The sequence below is a fragment of the Candoia aspera genome, chromosome 4 (genome assembly GCF_035149785.1).
Source record: "Candoia aspera isolate rCanAsp1 chromosome 4, rCanAsp1.hap2, whole genome shotgun sequence".
In the NCBI taxonomy this organism is placed as follows: Eukaryota; Metazoa; Chordata; class Lepidosauria; order Squamata; family Boidae; genus Candoia; species Candoia aspera.
The window spans coordinates 71,894,663-71,912,538 of NC_086156.1; the positions used below are offsets into that span (position 1 = coordinate 71,894,663).

The following is a 17,876-nucleotide window of genomic DNA, read 5'->3' on the forward strand; positions in this document are numbered from 1 at the left end:
AAGGGTGGAAAATGCTTATTATTGGTATCTTTCTTTCTCAATCTGGCCCATATAGTTAACAGACTTACTGTTGCATGTGCAAATAAGTGAGGTTGCTTCACAAGGGAGGCGCCACAAAGTTCTACAATCCACTCCAGTTGTTCTGAGAAATTCCCAAAGGATAAACAAACAAAACACATTATAATGGCAAAGCATTTTATCCCTCCTCCCCACCAAAAAGATGCTAAGCCCAAATTGATGACTACTGGCATCCCCTTACAAGAGAATCTGTTTGGGGAATTCTCCAGTTGAATATTCTGTATTTCTGAATTATGGAAAGTCAGAACTTAGCACTGGTCACAAATTAACCACCAAATGCAAACTTCTACCCATATGATTGTAAAGATAACTGTGGAAAGGTGTAGAAAGTGACAGCTCAGAAACAGAGGAAGTTAAGGAATAGTCCCAGAATGCTGGCATGAAGCTCAGAGATAGGCAAACTACAGGCCATGTGGGGTTCCCAATTCCTTTGGTGGTCTCATAAATCCAAAAATTTTGACAGAGAACTAACAAATAATACCAACATGACTCATGTTGGGGTTTGAAGAACAAATGACAAGAAAGTTTGTCATATAGTAAGCCTTAAGTACAGGCTTAAAACTTTTAGAAACATTTGGGAGTTGGGGGGCCAGAACCAAAAAAAGAGGAAAGAACACTAAGAATCCTGCTTCTCTCCACTGATACAGTTACGTCTTTATGTTTTCACCTTTGGCTGCCAATAATGCTAATAATACATAGATCATAGAATCATCAACTTGAAAGCTGCCATTTAGGAGATCTAGTCCAACCCCCTGTTCAGTGTAAGAATCCAAATTGAAGCCTCCCAAACAAATGGCTGTCAGCCTCCACTTTAATAGATCCAGTGAAGGAGAGCTCGCTACCTGTCTGGATAATTAATTCTAATATGGAGCTGCTTTCACTGTTAGGAAGCCGTTTCCTACTGATTAATCAGAATCCTCATTCTTATCACTTAAATCCATTATTCCATATCTTCCATTCTGGGGTGTTAGCACAAATCTTGACCTTCTATGTGACTTCACTCAGATACTTGAAAAATGCTATCATATCTTCCTTTAGTCATCTCTACTCAAACTAAACATTTCCAGTTCATTCCATCTATCTCCAGATAATTTAGTTTCTAGACCCCTTGATCTATCTTATCTTCTTTGAATCTTTTCCTGTTTCAATCCTACTTGAAGTGTGATGCCCAGAATGAGAAATAATATTGAGATGATATATTGAATTTTATTTCAATCTTTCGAGGTATTAGCTATCCTATATTTTGTGCCATTTGCAGATTTTCTAAGCATTCCCTCTACTTCTCATCCAAGTCATTAGTTATAAAAAAAAACTGAAGAGATAGCACTTAACCATGACAACATACAATCCTTGCAACTTGCATTTTAAGAAATCTTCATCAAGCAAGATGAAGGGTTCATCAAGCATGATAAGGGAAGGAGACAGATATTCAAACCACATCACAATTTGAGAAGGAATATGGGTATAGCTATCAACACAGCCAGAGTGATCATCTCTTTAATGATAATCAGGAACAGAATAAATTATGCAGAAATGGGCAAACATATGTACATTAATCTGCCTAAAACATTCAAGGTTCAGAAATGTTTCTGCAGCAGGACATAAATCTTGACCTTACTGAGGGGTAAATATCACTGAGTGAGCAAAGAATATTAGGCTATTAAAACCAGCTAGCTTTTTCTCAAAAGACTGGCTCATTTTATTGGTGACAGAGCAAACTCAGCTGTTTACACAACCAAAAAAGGGGAGCAAAGACCCCCTGAGACCAGTTAGATTCATTCTCTCAACTTACTTTAAGGATCCCGATTCCTTACCTGGAAGTATGTCAGTGAATGGCCCATAACAGCAAATCTCCAATCCTTGGAAAAGCTGGAAAGGAAAGCAAAGCAAATGTGTAAGCATGGTGTAGAATTAAACCTTGAAATAGGAACTCTGAAAATTCAATCTGTGTGAATTAAGTTACTGACCAGGCCAGAATGTGTCCAGCTAATTGGATTTGAGCAGAATAAAAACTACATTCAGGAACATCATCAATTGGCGATGGAATAAGTCAGCTGCAGAAGACTGACAATGAGACATTTAGGTAAGACTGGAGACAGATCTGATGTGAGGCTTTTGAGTCTGAACATTTTAGATTGCTAACTAGAAGAAAATTCAGTTAATCTGCCTCACCTTTAAAAAAATAATTATGTATTGAGTACATAAATGGCTGAGAAACAGGAACGTTGGGAAGTAAAAATCTTAAAGGCAGAGAAATTCATAGCTGAGAAAAGATAATCAAGCACAATACACATCTATATCCTCCAACTGATAGAAAACAATTAAGGCAATGGCACCGAAAAGAAGCTGAAGCAACTGCTGGTTAGTTTTAACCACTTTTAGCCAATGGAAGCTACTACTGTATATCTGATGTCTGTTGCAACGGCTTCATCAGTTTCACCTTTCCAGCTTTCTACCAAGCATGTAGCTTGGAATAGACTTTCCTACTGAGAATGAAGGTGAGAGGGAGTCAGGAAATATCTTTCTGGGCTATTAAATGGTTGGGGAAAACAAAGGAGCGGCTTAAACTGGTCGGTCTCCTCCTTCCTACCCACACACTATTCAGCATCCACCCCTGTGCAGGACCAAATGCAAGCCTCTGAATCCTTGGATTCTAAGAACAGCGGAGGCCGGTTCAACCATGAGAACAAAACAGCAGGACCCAAGCACTGCTGCCTCTGGAACACTCCTTGCACTAACTCCCAGTTATGATTCCCAATTATAATCTCCCTCCCTCCTTTCCTTTTTTGGGGAAAAGCTAGTTACGTTATTTTTGAATAAATTACCTTAATGCTCAGAATATAAATCACTTTTCAGAAAATGGAAATCATATCATATCCACCTCCATACTAATTTGTGGCAACAGCATTTTGCTTAAAGAAATCTGAATAACTCCATGGTATATGCTGAGAAATGCCAGTAGCATTAAGCGTTGCTGCAAAAATTATTCCAGTAGGCTGTGCTCTCTATCTGTACAATTTTATATCCAATGTTATTGCATTCTACATTTCTCCCCCTAAGCATCATCATGGTCAGAGGAATAATGAAAGTCCTTCTTAGGATGCTACTTTGTGAAAGCAGCCTTTTCTTCCAAGCAGGGAATGTTCATTTCCTGCGATGGCAAAGAAGAGGGGCACACTTTGGGGATAACTTTTGTTTTGTGGGGGTTATGGTTAAGACTGAGGGACGCGGTGGCGCTGCGGGTTAAACCGCTGAGCTGTCGATCGGAAGGTCGGCGGTTCGAAACCGCGCGGCGGGGTGAGCTCCCGTTGTTAATCCCAGCTCCTGCTCACCTAGCAGTTCGAAAACATGCAAATGTGAGTAGATCAATAGGTACCGCTTCGGCGGGAAGGTAACGGCGTTCCGAGTCGTCATGCTGGCCACATGACCCGGAAGTGTCTATGACAACGACGGCTCCAAGGCTTAGAAACGGAGATGAGCACCGCCCCCTAGAGTCGGACACGACTGGACTTTACGTCAAGGGAAACCTTTACCTTTACTATGGTTAAGACAGCCATACCTTTCCAACAGGTGATTCCCTTGCTCTTTTGGGCCCTTGATGGTTTCTCCCATTGATTACATCTCCTCTCACTTCAAAATCCTCCTGGAAAACAACACAAATGGAATCAGATGCCAGTGAATTTCTGGTTCTCAGCCATATCTTATATGGCTGAAACAGGAAAAGAATTACTGGAATGTAGAAGTCAAATATCCAGACGGAAGCAGCAGAAAGAATGGAGGACTGCAGCAACACAAGCTCTTATCCCATTTCTTATGTCATGAAATTTTATTGTAAAAAAGGATAATTAAATTATATTTAACTAGAAACCATTACCTAATTACAGTAAGTAAATACCCTTTAGTCATTTGAATATTCATGCATCTTCAGTGATAATGCAGCAATTTGATCAATGGCAGGATAGGATGGTGCTTGAACACACACAATTTTACCTACGACATGTTAAGTTATACTGAGCAGCCAAAAATTATAGCATAAAAAGCTCCGGTCAATTTGGGGAAAATCTATCAATTGTCTAATTTCTGTATCTTAATGAGAAAGGCTTCTCCTCTAGAGCTGGGAAGTCACAATATATTCTTCAACTTCTTTCTTCAACATAGCCCCAGGAGGACTCTGAACTGTTCTGAAGCTTGGTCAATCTACTCAAGTACAGAGATATGAAGGTTTGAGGAAAAAATGAAAAAAAAGTTGGGTGGAGGAGATAATGATATACACTTTTTAATTTTTCCTACTGCTTTCTCCTGTTTACAATGAGATCCAGAAAGGGACTGTAAGATGATTCAAAGTTATCCTAGCTGTCATTCAGAAAAACAGAGGCAAGACCGGATGTCAACACAGATATCATGTCATACTTCCTTTCTCTGCTAACATTGGTGAATCCAACTCAGCAGATCATGAATCTCTGCCACCAATCTAGATCACCTTCAAGTTAGTTGCCAAACCAGGAACCTCAGACAACAATGCCTAACTCTCAATATTTCTCCCTAATTCTGCAAAGGAGGACAAGAAATTCCCTCAGCAGTCTTAATCCCTTTGGTTCCTTGAGAGGATTAAGGGTCCTACTTGAAGTCCAGGAAGACACAGGCCCCAGCCAGCAATTCTGTGTAGCACCCCAGCAGTAAACCCAGCTAAGTGTCCATATCTTCTTCCATCCAACGAATCTGGTAATCCACCCAAACTGACCAAAAGTTTCTTTGTCACTTTGGGAAACAAGAACATTCATTCTGTGGTATATTTGTAAATTTCTGAATATGTTATTCCCATTGTATGCTGCCCCTTTCAGAAGCTTAGTTCCATTTTAGCATACCACAGGCAAAATGTCCTTAGCTGCAGTGCCTGAAGAAAAAGGGAAGAAGCCCCAGCTGAAGTTAGGATGTTGTCTTTCCAATCCTTAAAGAGTGGCCTTCCCCATTGTTAGTTGCTCTCCTCCCTTTGAGAGGCAATTCAGTTTTTCATTGTCTATTCTCTTCTTAGTCATCAGAATCCACTAAGCATTTAAAGGAACAGCAAATAAAGATGTAGTAGTCCTGATTCAATCTCCAACATCTTCCACCTTCCTCATTTAAGGATTCTGCAAGTATCACATTGGTTAACAAAACAAAAGTACCCATTCCCTCCCACAAACGTCAGACATACCTCTTTAAGAACTCTTCCTGCTTTGAGTGACTGTATAATCCCTAGGTCAATTGAGACAGAAATTATTATTATTATTATTATTATTATTATTATTATTATTATTATTTAAAGTAGCTCTTTTTACCATCTGTAACATTTATTTTTAAAGATGCAACAGAAAACTGCATCAAGTGTTGCAAAAGAATAAGTCCATATTTACATAATACTGCCTGCTGGCAGTATTACTATGCACTGCTAGAAACCTCAACTCCCTACTCCTTACAGATTTAAAATTCATTCTGTTCAAGAATTCCAGTGCTGAAGTAGTTTATGGTTAACTTCCAGAGATAATGCCAGTCCCTCTAAGAGCAACTGTAGGTAGAGTAATATATTAAAAGGTCACAGGAAAGAAGAAATGCCTATCTAGTGACCAGAAACAATCAAATAAAATAAAATAAACAGCACACCTATATGCTTGGTTTCCTTTTCTTATCACCCTTCTCTTGTCCCCATATTTCTAATAAAAACTGCCCACATTTTTAATCATATTCTAGGAAATTCTAAGAGGAAAACAGTATAACAGACATGAAAATGAAATAAATCTCCTTAATTTTTTTTAGTTTAGCTAAAAAGATCTGAAAGACTGGATGTATGCAAATTGGATTCGACCACAAAATTAGTTTGCTCTAAAATTTCCCATGGATTCCTGTTTGCCCACAATTTATACATGATCTAAAAAGCTCATGCAAGATTCTGTATAGTTTTGTATGTTTCACTCTGCCATGCAAAGAACAGTACATTAGTGGCATATACTTGGAATATCTACCAGCATCTTATCTAGTCTTGTTCATAGCAGCAAACACAGTCCTGAACTATCGTTGGTATCAATCAAGCTGTGAAACTCCCTGTCCTGGAAAATGTGAATGTCTCTCTTTGTATTCAGTGTTTGACATTTATTAAATATAAACTTTTCCTTTTGACTAGTTGACAGTCCATGGATTACACAACTGTCCAATATGGTATTTTTCCGCTGCTGCCTCTATCTTCCTATGAGGTTTCATATTGTTTTATTGGATGTATCTTGATGAAATGTTTGTTTCTTGTTTGGCTTAAGGCAAAATGCCAGGATATAAATGCATAGCTAACTTAAAATAATTTATAATGATATGAACTTTTACAAATAAGGCCTATGCCTGAACACTGAACTAAAATATGCAGTGCACCGGAAGGTGAGTGTGCAGGGAGACAGGGAGGAGGTTTTTCACCGAATGCTCACACTTACATTGGTAGCTCAACACCCATTTCTGTGCAGCGATACCTATAAAGTACTTCAGGGTTCTTTCACAGACCAGATCCTCATCTGAAGATTAAGGAGAAAAAAATCACTTAGTGTTCAATATTAAAAGGATAAAGACCATTGACTGTTTTTTAAATGTTATTTCCTTTAAAGCAGGTCTTCACACAATATCAGAAACTTCTTTCAAAAATTTCCCCACTTTCAAAAGCAGCTTGTTGAGTTACAGGGACTGCAGCATTACTGATTTATTTTAACAATTACTTACCTCCCTTTAAAATGATATTTTTCATAGCAACTGCCAATATAACAGTTTAAGACAATATTTAAAAGAAAACAGAGATTGCAAACTGTATCTTAAAGCACACACTACAAAAAAGCTCAGCCTCCGTATGCAAGTGGGTACAGTACAGTCTTTTTAATGACAGGTAAAAGAACGACAGTTCTGACAGTGCCAGAACTTCAGTTCTGACTGAACTGACAGTGCAAAGACAGGTAAACAGTCCTTCAAACAAAGGTCAGTGGCTCTTTTGGTGCCCCTGAGCCTGCAAAACTACAAAATAGATTTTACAGATTACAGACTCTCCAAATCAAGTAAGAGAAATAACAGCTGACACCTTACAAGATTTCTGTGTTATAGTGTATGCGCTCTTATTAGATCTTGGAGTAACATTACAAAAATCATGTGTGATTTGGTGAACCCATCACTCTTTTTAAAGGTTTTTCTTTTCCTTTTTGACACCTGCATCTTTCATATAATAGCTTTGCAGCCTGAAAAAAATAGATACTATTTACAATCACATTAAATCGGTTCAAGTCCCATTTCCATTCTGACACTTAAAAGTGGGAAAGAAATAGACTCTTCCAGGAATTCTGGTTGATCCATTACCACACTTTTCCTCACTTCAATATTTATTGGATTGTAAATCTCAGATTTCCCAACCTATATAGGAGCTATAGTCCAATACTTCTGGAAAACATCAGGTTGGCCAAAGCTGCATTATCTCTCAGTTGTGATACAACCAATCTAAATACTGTATTGGCTCATAAAATTCTTATAAAAAAACAAATACTATATTGGTTCAAGGGAAGCTGACACAGTACCCTGAACAATTCAGATAAGTAGCAGTACATGTATTTCTTTATGAGGATAATTTGTTTTGCTTCTGGATGTTTGTCTATTTACCTAATGGTTTCTCATACTGTATCTTGTTAACTTTCCTAGCTGATTTGTAGCCTTAAGATATTTGCATTCTACATATAGAATCAAACACTGAATCACATTTTACTGTGTTCTGCTGTTACAATGTTGGAACTGAAAAACAAAAATCACAGTTTTGCACAGGAGTGTGAAACAGGAAATGGAATTAAAAAAACAGGAAATGTATGCATTTTAATTCAAGACTTCCAAGCACCACTACAAATAATTACAAGACTTGTTAAGAGGTATCTTCCCTAATATTCTTTGTCCCAAAGCAGCCAACCAAATGCTTCTGGGAGGAATATGAGCAGTATACAATACAATAAGCATTTTGTGTTAATGACCATATCCAATATTTAACAACTAGAAAGACCACTTCTGAACATGAAGGCTCAATGAGCTACCATGTGTAATAGCTGTTGGCAGACCTTCATGAAAGAATCTAAAAGAGGCAAGACTATCCATTATTAATATCAAACTCAGATCTCACAACCCTAAAGACGTATCTACATGCCCAATCATGAAGGAAAAACAGATAGCAGGTTCATTTCTGTTTCTAACTTACTTGTTTTCATTATTACATGAGTTGTTTCTTCTGTAGTTTTATTAGACCAAGAGCTCTTGGTTTTCTTGGCAAATCTATGTACCAGTCGCTAGAAGCAAAGAAAGATTGAATTAGAAATAATTGGTTTTATAAGTACATCAGGGATTGCTGGCTTCTCAACTGAGTATTTCATTTATTAGAAAAATGTGCATCTCACTTTTTCCATATATTAACTATCTTAGTCTGGCAATATGATTATGAACTATAAAAAAACATGACAGAACATATAAAATCCAAGATTAACATGGCACAAAGAATTAAGAAGCTACCAGTCACATAGCAACAGAATGCCATCAGAGAGGAACCAATGAGTAGATTCATATAGGAGAAATAAATCTCTTTAGCTCTCCTGTTCCCAAATTGTAATGGTCATAATCAAGACTCTGAATTGGGAACAGAGAAAGATCTGGACCCAGTTCAGTAATTGCAACAAAATGAGTAACCTGATGCCAATAACTGGAGCTGGTCAGGAATTTAGCTGCCATGTTCTGAACTGGCAGGCGTTTATCCATGCTTTTCAAAATCCATTCAATGTACGGTGTACAGTAATCCAAAGATGAGATAATTAAGGTATTTGCATAGCCAGCTACACAGTCTTTAGAAACAGGTACAACTAGCAGATGAGCCTAACTAGGCACAAGTGAGCCAGAGTTGCCACCGGGAATAGAGGTCAAGGCCAAATCTAGGAGCACCTCCAGTCTGTGACTTAGTTTGGTGACAGAGAAGACAAATCAAGACAGGTTGATTGGCTGTCCTATTGGCTAAAACCATCTGTCTTCTTTCAATTAACCTTCTACTTGTTCAGTTCCATCCAGATTACACTACATGTACCTCCTAACTGATGGGATGTACAGTAGGTAACTGTTGCTTTGCAAGGTAATCTTTAGAAATACTAACTTGCATAAAATAAGTATGCTTGGGATAAAACTGGACTTTGGTTGCATTTTTGGCATACTCACCAAAATGTGCAAAAATAACTGATATTGGGTCCTTACCACTAGACGCATGTGGCATAGATTACAGCTACTGTATATACCCTGACCTAGTCTACTCTTTATTTTATTAAAAAGTGTTATATGAAATCCTTAGTTGACCAAAGCCATGAAGACTGTAAACATTCATTGGCCTATGTACTGATAACAATAACATAGGCACGGTTGTGACATGCAATATAAGAACAGTACAGTCAGAGTTCTCTTACAGCAACTCAAACTGGAAACAGTTTTCCAAACAATAAGTCTCTCATAATTCTGATTAGCGGCAATTTATTAGAAAGAGGGTTATGTTACAAAACAAGTACTCCACTTTCAAATGAAAAACCTATATATGGGTAATTTAAGGCAAGAGGTTTGTCTCATTTGTAAAGATGGGGAATTCTATACCTGTTGATTGCTTTGCAAATGGCTACTACACGTCTTATCAGTGTGAGAACCAGCTCTCACCAGTATATGGTAAAGAGAGTAAATGAAACAAAAAATGAAATTAAAAAAAAAGATATGTTGTGTGCTTCTCTTAAAGGGAAAGGTTGTAATTAGATTTGGACAATGATCTGATCTTGCGGTATAGAGTTGGTGAAGTAAAGAGGAAGGCTTAATTAGGAATGAATATTACAAAGCATTAAAGAAATTTGTGAGGTTACACCAATGGGAAGCTGAAAAAGGGTGTTTGATAGAATGAAAAAAAAAACCTAGAAGAAAATAGAAGAACAATGTGCTCACCATCCAGGGTTATGTATTTAAGAAAATAATCATAATATATTAAACTTGTATGCCACCCAACTCTCAATGACTCTGGGTGGCTCACAACAATCAAATAATAAAATCAATAAAACTTTAAAAAGATTAAAAGATGGCAAGCATGATGAAGTGAGGGGTCTCACTCTCTGTCACTGAAAGCCTAGGTGAAGAGCTAGGTTTCACTGCTCTTCTAATACAACAGCAGAGTGAGGGCCATCAGGATTTGGGGGGAACCTCATTCCATAGCAGTGTTACAGAGAAGGCACACTTCTTGGATCCTAAGAGATGACATTGTTTAACTGAAGGAAACCAGAGCATGCCAACCCTGCAGGATCGAATCAGCTGGGCAGGCATTATGGGAGACAGGCCATCCCTCAAGCAACCAGGCCTTGTGCCATGTAGGGCTTTCTTGGGAACAACCAGCACCTTGAATCACACCCAGAAGCAAACTGGCAACCAGTGCAGCTCATGAAGCAGAGGTGTTACATGGGCATACCAAGGCATGCCCATTACTGCTCATACCGCTGCATTCTGGACCAGCGGCTATATGAATGGGTGGCTGTATGAATTTTCTAATTAAATGAATAAAAGAGAAACATATTATGTACATAGAGAAAAAAGAATAATTACAAAAAATACAGTCAAAGACACCAAGGAATGCTTAAGACTAAAAGAGACCGAGAAAATATTGCTAGAAATAAAATACTGCTTTGGAAGTGAGTGAAAAGCACTAAACAAGGAACCTTTAGCGGAGTAAGTGGAATTAAGAATGAAAGTGATTAACTTATTTGGGATGAAACTGAAGATTTTTATACAAATGACAGTGATATGTCAAACATTGAATTGAAATGCTATAAATGATAGCGTCAAAGAAAAAATGACGCACGTGTAACAAAAATGGGAAGAATACACTAGAAATCTGGCACAAAAAGACACTGGAACCCACTCAGTGTTCAGCAGTGTTGGGCTTCAGGGTTTAGTGACCATGGTCTAGAGGACAGATTTCCTGACATTTCACTGGCAACTGGCATTTCACACCCGCCCTTTGGAACATCTTGGCCCCGGAGTTGAGACAGGTTTCCTCGCTCTCAGACTTCCGGAAGAAACTTAAGACCTGGTTCTGCCGCCTTGCTTGGGAGGGGGAGAGTGATAGCTCCACCTTGGGATGGCTGGCGCCATAGTACCACTTAGTGATTGTGTTCCATCTCCACTTGGATTTTACATTTGTTTTTATGTATATTTTATATGTGGCTATGTTTTTAATGCTATTTATTGTAAACCGCCCAGAGTCCCCCACTGGGGGAGATGGGTGGTGATATAAATTTAATAAACAAACAAACAAACTGTGGCTGGCATTGTCAGAGGTAAAGTGGTCTGCTACTCAGTCCACAGGCAACTGAACAGGGACTGACTGGGATCCTGTCTTTATAGCCAACATTGCCCAACAGATACTGGCTGTGAAAGCCTACACAAGTATACTGCTCCGTGTTCAATTCTGACTGGTCAAGTTCAGCCGAAGTGTCTGAGGCATAGCCCTGTGGGTTTACCTCAGAGGAGTTTGAGCCTGTGATTCCTGATGTTAACAGGTCCCTTAGACTGCAAGTTGGCCATCTGTTTATTGGATACATGTTCCCTCCTAGACAGCCTTATCAATATGGTTGGGTTCATGTTGGCCTCTTTGAGAGGAGGAGTGCTTTTTCCAGCCTTAAAGGAGGCAGCAGTGTGCCCCCTTCTCAAGCAGGTATCACTGGATCCAACAGTTCTGGATAATTTCCATCTAGTCTCCAACCTTACCTTTTAAAGGAAGGTTGTTGAAAAAGTGGTTTGGACGGCAGGCCCAGAGAATCCTGGAGGAAATGGATTATCTGGACCCATTGCAGTCAGATTTCAGACTGGGGCACAGTATGGAGACAGCAATGATCATGCTTGTTGATGACCTCTGGTGGAGTCGGGATAGGGGTAGTGCCTCCATCCTGGTTCTCCTTGATCTGTCAGCAGTTTTCAGTACTATCAATCATGGTATCCTTCTGGACTGAATATAGAGATTGGGAGTAGGGAGCACCATGTAACAGTGGGTTTTCTTTCTCTGTGGTTGGTTTCAGTCAGTGTTTAAGGGGGGTAGAGTTTGAGCCCGTGGCCCCTCACTTCCAGGGTGCCTCAGGGCTCTACATTTTTACCCCTTCTGTTTAACATCTACATGAAACTGTTGTGTGAGGTCATCCACCAGTTCAGGGTCCAATATCATCAATATGCTGATGATACCCAACTACACTTCTCAACCCAGCCCATCTGTCCTAACAGTCAGGAATCACGCTGAGACGAGGAGTAGATCTCTAGTGTTTATTACTGCTACATAAGACCGAAAATCCTAACAAACTGAAGAAGCGTGGGAAAACCCAGACAGATAAACCCCAAAAGTTAAGGCGGGTCTGATCTGTCTCTCTTTGAATGGCTGCTTAATTCCTCAGTACTACGCATGCGTTTTCCCCCCTGGATAGGGGCCCCCTCCTGCTCGCCATCAGTACTCATGACACCACCCAAGCAAAGTTGTTGTCTTGTCCCAGTATCTGAAGATTGTGCAGGTCTGGATGGGGAGGAACAGATTCAGGAACAATCCTAACAAGACCAAATGGCTGTGGGAATTTAGCCCCCCAACTCTGGGAACTCTCCATATTTAGTCTTGGGTGGAATAGCACTTCCCCATTCAAGACTGGTGTGCAATCTGGGGGTCTTCTCGGATTCACACCCCTGCTCAAAGAGCAGGTGGCAGCTGTGGCCACGGCTTTTGCAGAGATTCACCTAGTGTACCAGTCTGCCATTCTTGGATTAAGAGGCCTTCCAGACAGTTACTTACATCTTAGTCATGTCACAAATGGACTATGGCAATGCATTCTACACAGAACTGCTGTTATAGACCACTTGGAAGCTATAGCTGGTCTAAAATGAGGTGGCACAGGAAGTAATGGGTATGACTTGGTATGCATAGGACCTGATTACCAGAGGGCCTGCCTACCTCCAATAGTTTCTGCCTGTCCTGCAAGATCAGGCACAGTGGCTACACTCCACATTCCTTCCATTAAACAATGTCATCTACTGAGACCCAAAAAGTGTCCCTTTTTTGTTGTAGTGCCTGCCCGCTCAAACAGCATCCCTCCAAAGATTTGTATGGCTGATACTCAAAAAGTTGCTGAAAACTTGGTTGTTCCCCCCAAGCCTTGTTTTAGGATGGGTGTCAAGTCCTTTTAGAACTTTAAGTACTTGGACTTTTTGGATACGTATGATATCTGCTTTTATTGTTGTACTGCTTTCTGCTTTGTACAATGTAGCTATGAAAGCAGGTTTATCTTTAAGAGAATGTTTCTTGCAAAATCTTAAAGCTCAGAGAAGTTTATTCCTGCTGCTGTGAAGAGGCTACAAGCATATCAGAGTATGCTTACCAATTCACTCTGGTTTAGACCAGATGCCACCAGAGACATTTTTCCCCCCCTGGTCAGAAGTGGGCTCTTTCTATTCCTTTTCCTTGTGCTATAGTAGGCGGTACGTGCCAAGGGAGAGATTGATTTTTCCTGTACGGTGTACGTTCCTGGAAGAGAAGATAAAAAATTTACCTTGCTAATATAGTCAATGGCATCTTTTATATTTGGCAACAATTATAAAATTACTTCTTAACAAAATAAAACATTTAACATAAAATTAGCTATGGATCTTTGTTAGTCCCAGTAACATCCATTATAAAGGGAGATTTTCCAAGGACATCTTCTGTTTCTTTGTCCAAGCTATGCAGACTTGTCACTAAATCTTATAAAGGCACAGGCAAGGATAGATACTGAGAGGTTTCTTAATGCTGAAAGTGAGGCAATAAAATCCTGCATAAAGATATACTAGACTTCCAGGCCATAAACCATCCTTCCCTATGTAATATTCCCTGATGTTTGCAAGTACAGCTGCAACATTCCTAACTGTTGGCCATGGTACCTGGGGCTACTTGAGGTTGCATCCAAAACGCCTTGAAGCAACAAACTAGAAAAAGCTACAGCTCTGTTAGTATCTCATCAGCATCTAAAGGAGTGATGGCTGCAAGTAAGGGTTGCAAAGGGCAAAACCATTTTAAGAGTCAGGTCTTGCATTAAGTTATATGGGAGTTGCTAGAATATCTCAAATGAAACAGCAAAGATCTGTCTTTAATTGATTTTAGCCAGTCCTGTGAAGAATCTCACTGAGGCAAACTGTCATGCGCTGCCTGCCTCTGAATAAGACTCAGACACTGGTTCGTGGATCAGGCTCTGATTTATTCACAGCGCAGTTACAGCGTCGGAAGAAAAAAGCTGAGAGTGACAGGAGCGCGCCGGTGCGGGGTTTAAATACCCCGCGCCGGTCAGCGCCCCCTCACTCGCGGTCACGTCACCCCCCTTTGTCCAATACATTGCCCTGCCGGTGGGTGAGGGGTTCCGGGGTCGCCCATCATCAGGTTTTCTATTCCTCTGGTGATTGCTGTCAGCTGGGCGATCTCCGATGTATTGGCGCTGATGGCTTGGGTGTGCTCCGTGATCCGTTTAGTTATTGTTTGTTGGCCGTTAGTCGTTGTGGGTTGATGGCTACTTATCTTGAGCCCCTTCACCTATTTCCTTGCTATTGTCATGTGTGCCATTGCGCTGATGACTTCAGCTCAACGGCACTCATGACACAAACTGATCATGGCATATAAGAAAAGATGAGGCTGTTTAAAAGGTAGAAGCAATTCAGTGAATTAGGATCCCAATGCTGTTCAGTAAATTGGACCAAGGAAAAGGATTTTTTAATGATGTTGGCTGGGAGCTTGATAGGAATTTTTCATCAGGACCTGCCTTAATTAAATTGGTCAACTCTGTAGCTCAGTGATAGAGGCAAGGGACACTTTAAACAGATTTTGAGTCTAAACCAATCTCCCTACTTAAAACAAGATATTCTACTTTATGGTGAAATCTATTGCATACCTACTATTTTCCAAGTTTGAAAATCTATTTATGAAATGTCTTGCATAAACCAACATTTCAGTGATGTGACTTTTAGACAATAGCCTTGAAGTGACATCAGTTTTTAAATTGAATTTCAAAATTGTGCGGATTTATTGTGAAACATTATCCTTAAAAGTTCCGTACTTGGTTTTGATTCTGAGGGGAACCTCTATCTTTTAATCCTGTAGTCTGTTAGGCAGGCAGCTTAATATATGACCTACACAATACTCAAATTATACTTCAGATTCTCAATCATGTTTTAAAAGCAGAAGATGTCAAGTGATGCACATGGCAGGATTAATGATAAAACGGAAGAAGTAACATGGAAAGAACAGAAAGACCTGTGGCAATGTTCTCTTTACTATTTTGAATGCTTCTTATTTATTCTGCCTCCGAACAGCCTTAACGTATTTCCTCTCCCCAGAAAGTAATTAGAAAGAAGCAAAAGAGTTTTTTAAATAGCCAAGAGAACAAGCTGTAATTTGTAATCAAGCTATCAATATATGTAATCTGTTGAAGCTTTTATGAGATGACCCAAAATACTTTATTCTGATCTGAAAGACCAAACAAGGGCTGTGTTAATTAAGTTGTCCTCAGTCTGTTCCCAAATACAGAGGAAACTAATTAATTGATTTCACTGATTTAATACTCAGACCTGTTATTTATAGTAATCTAAGGAACTGGCTTTGATTGGATTTGGGAATGCTACAAAAACATTCATCTGTAAGGTTGTTCCAGCAAAAATAATGTATTTTTTTCACAGCAAATAAGATTCTGGATACAATTGGCTTCAAAATCCAGAAAAACTTACTTCAGACTGACTTTATGGGAGGTGGTAATAAATGGACTTGTACATAAACAGCACACAAGAAAAGCCCACAGATTCTTGAGAGCCATCTCCAAAACTTCAAGCCAGTTTTGCAATTTATGATAAATAATATGGTTCTGTTCATAAAGTATATATTGTATAGAGAATTATAAAGCACTTTGGCTTATTCAGGAACAAGCAGCATTCTAATACACACTCCCAATTAGTTCTCCCCAACCTAGTCACTACAGCTAAGAAATGCAAACAGGTCTACTTACAGTTTGTTTAACATTGTATAAGAATCAGGAATGCTGGCTTTTTTCTCCAAATTAAACAATAATTAGTAAGTAAAGTAATTTCTGATTTATCTCCCTAGACTCTAGAGTAAAATCTCTGGGCCTTCCTTTGATCTCCAGAGAACCAGAAACAGACTCATGAGAAACCAGATAGTTCCGTTCCCATTACATTACATACTTAACTGGGTAAGTGGGAGGATTAATGGGTAATGGAAATATCAATGGCCCTAATATCAAAGTGTTAGATTTAGTGCAAACCAGATCTAGTCTTGTACAAGCTTAAATTAATTCCATCTAGTCAGCCATGCCATTGAATTGCTGATTGGGAGTGAATGGGGATGGGGATTACAAACTCTTATCTTTCCCAAGATTGAGATTAAATTCAATTTTTATCATTCCAAAAGTTGACTGCAAAACAGAGCATCTCTACATAGTCCACCTCTATGGCTGTTTTGCTTTTCACCAGTACCATTCCCCTTCTAGAGGCTACAGGGGTGGGGTGGGGTGGGGTGGGGATGACAAATAAACAGAGGTGGGTAAGAGATAGGCAAGAACCCTCCTCCAGAAATAATCGGTACTGATTCCAATACAATTTGGCAATCAAACAGAACCTTCTGGAAGAATTCAGCTGTCCTAATAATTCTGATCCATCTTGTTTATTTGGAATGGTTCTTTTCTAACTCCTGGAAGCAGCTTTATTGTTCTTACTGATATTTTACATCTGGTTCTCATTGCAGCATCCTAGAGAGCCTCGAAACTGGCAGAGATTTGTGCTCTGCTCACCTGAACCATCCTTCAGTGGAAGGCTCTTAATTATGTCTATTAGCCATAGTTTTCCTGCTTCAATAAAATGTCAAAAGATATAAGCATCTGGGATATCACTATTGCAATGTATTGTTGCTCCATAAAAGATAATTGGCTTTTCTGTTTATGTGATAACTAAGCTGATCTTCTCTGTGCAGAAGCACAGTTCAAAAGAATTGCAAAAAAAAATCCTTGATCAAGTTCATTACTTGGAGTAGCTTTCATAAGACCAAACCGGTTTATTTCCCTCATCTAGCTAATACGCCATCACAACAATGCAATAATAGAAATCCATTTTAAAACCACTGCCATGGCAACAGAACTCAGACTAAATATCCATAAACTCCACTGTAACAAAACAAAATTAACTCTATAATTCATCAGTGGCAATCTATACCATGGTATTATAGTGCACAGAAAGCATATGTTTAGAATTAAAGGGTACAGATAACACTGCCAGAAGGCAGTAAATAGAGGGCACCCAGAATGGATTGTTCCTCCCAGCTTGAGTCATTTCCTGGTGGATGCCTGATACCTACTCAGTGTATAGATTAATTTCCCTGTCCCAGTAAGTATTTTGTACCAGGAAAGCAAGATACTAAACCCAGAAAATAACTGAGGATTTAATATTTTTCTGTACTTCAATAATGTATGTATTTTAACCTAAAAAAAAAAACCCTTCCTAGTATTTTTCCCATGGGTGCAGGATCTGCTTTTCAGATCAACCAAATGTGGATCCACTGGTTACGACAGGAATTGACCAACCAACATGTTGCCTGAGCCTGATGTCAGGGGCTGAGAGAGAGTGACTGGCCCAAGCCGGCTTTCATGCCTAAGGTGGGACTAGAACTCATAGTTTCCTGGTTTCGAGCCTGGAGCCTTAACCAC

At 39.4% G+C, this 17,876-nt stretch overlaps 1 protein-coding gene across 1 annotated transcript in view; it reads right to left on the reverse strand.

Annotated features, from left to right (window-relative positions):
• Positions 1-17,876, reverse strand: part of BRCA1 (BRCA1 DNA repair associated) — a 74,168-nt gene that overhangs the window by 21,597 nt on the left and 34,695 nt on the right. Inside the window, exons 7-13 of the mRNA XM_063300476.1 lie at positions 13,524-13,669; positions 8,312-8,399; positions 6,534-6,611; positions 5,273-5,313; positions 3,638-3,721; positions 1,893-1,947; positions 69-142 (exon numbers count right to left, since the gene is read on the reverse strand). Of these exons, the coding sequence (XP_063156546.1) occupies positions 69-142; positions 1,893-1,947; positions 3,638-3,721; positions 5,273-5,313; positions 6,534-6,611; positions 8,312-8,399; positions 13,524-13,669 (566 nt within the window). The remainder of the gene's footprint in view (positions 1-68; positions 143-1,892; positions 1,948-3,637; positions 3,722-5,272; positions 5,314-6,533; positions 6,612-8,311; positions 8,400-13,523; positions 13,670-17,876) is intronic.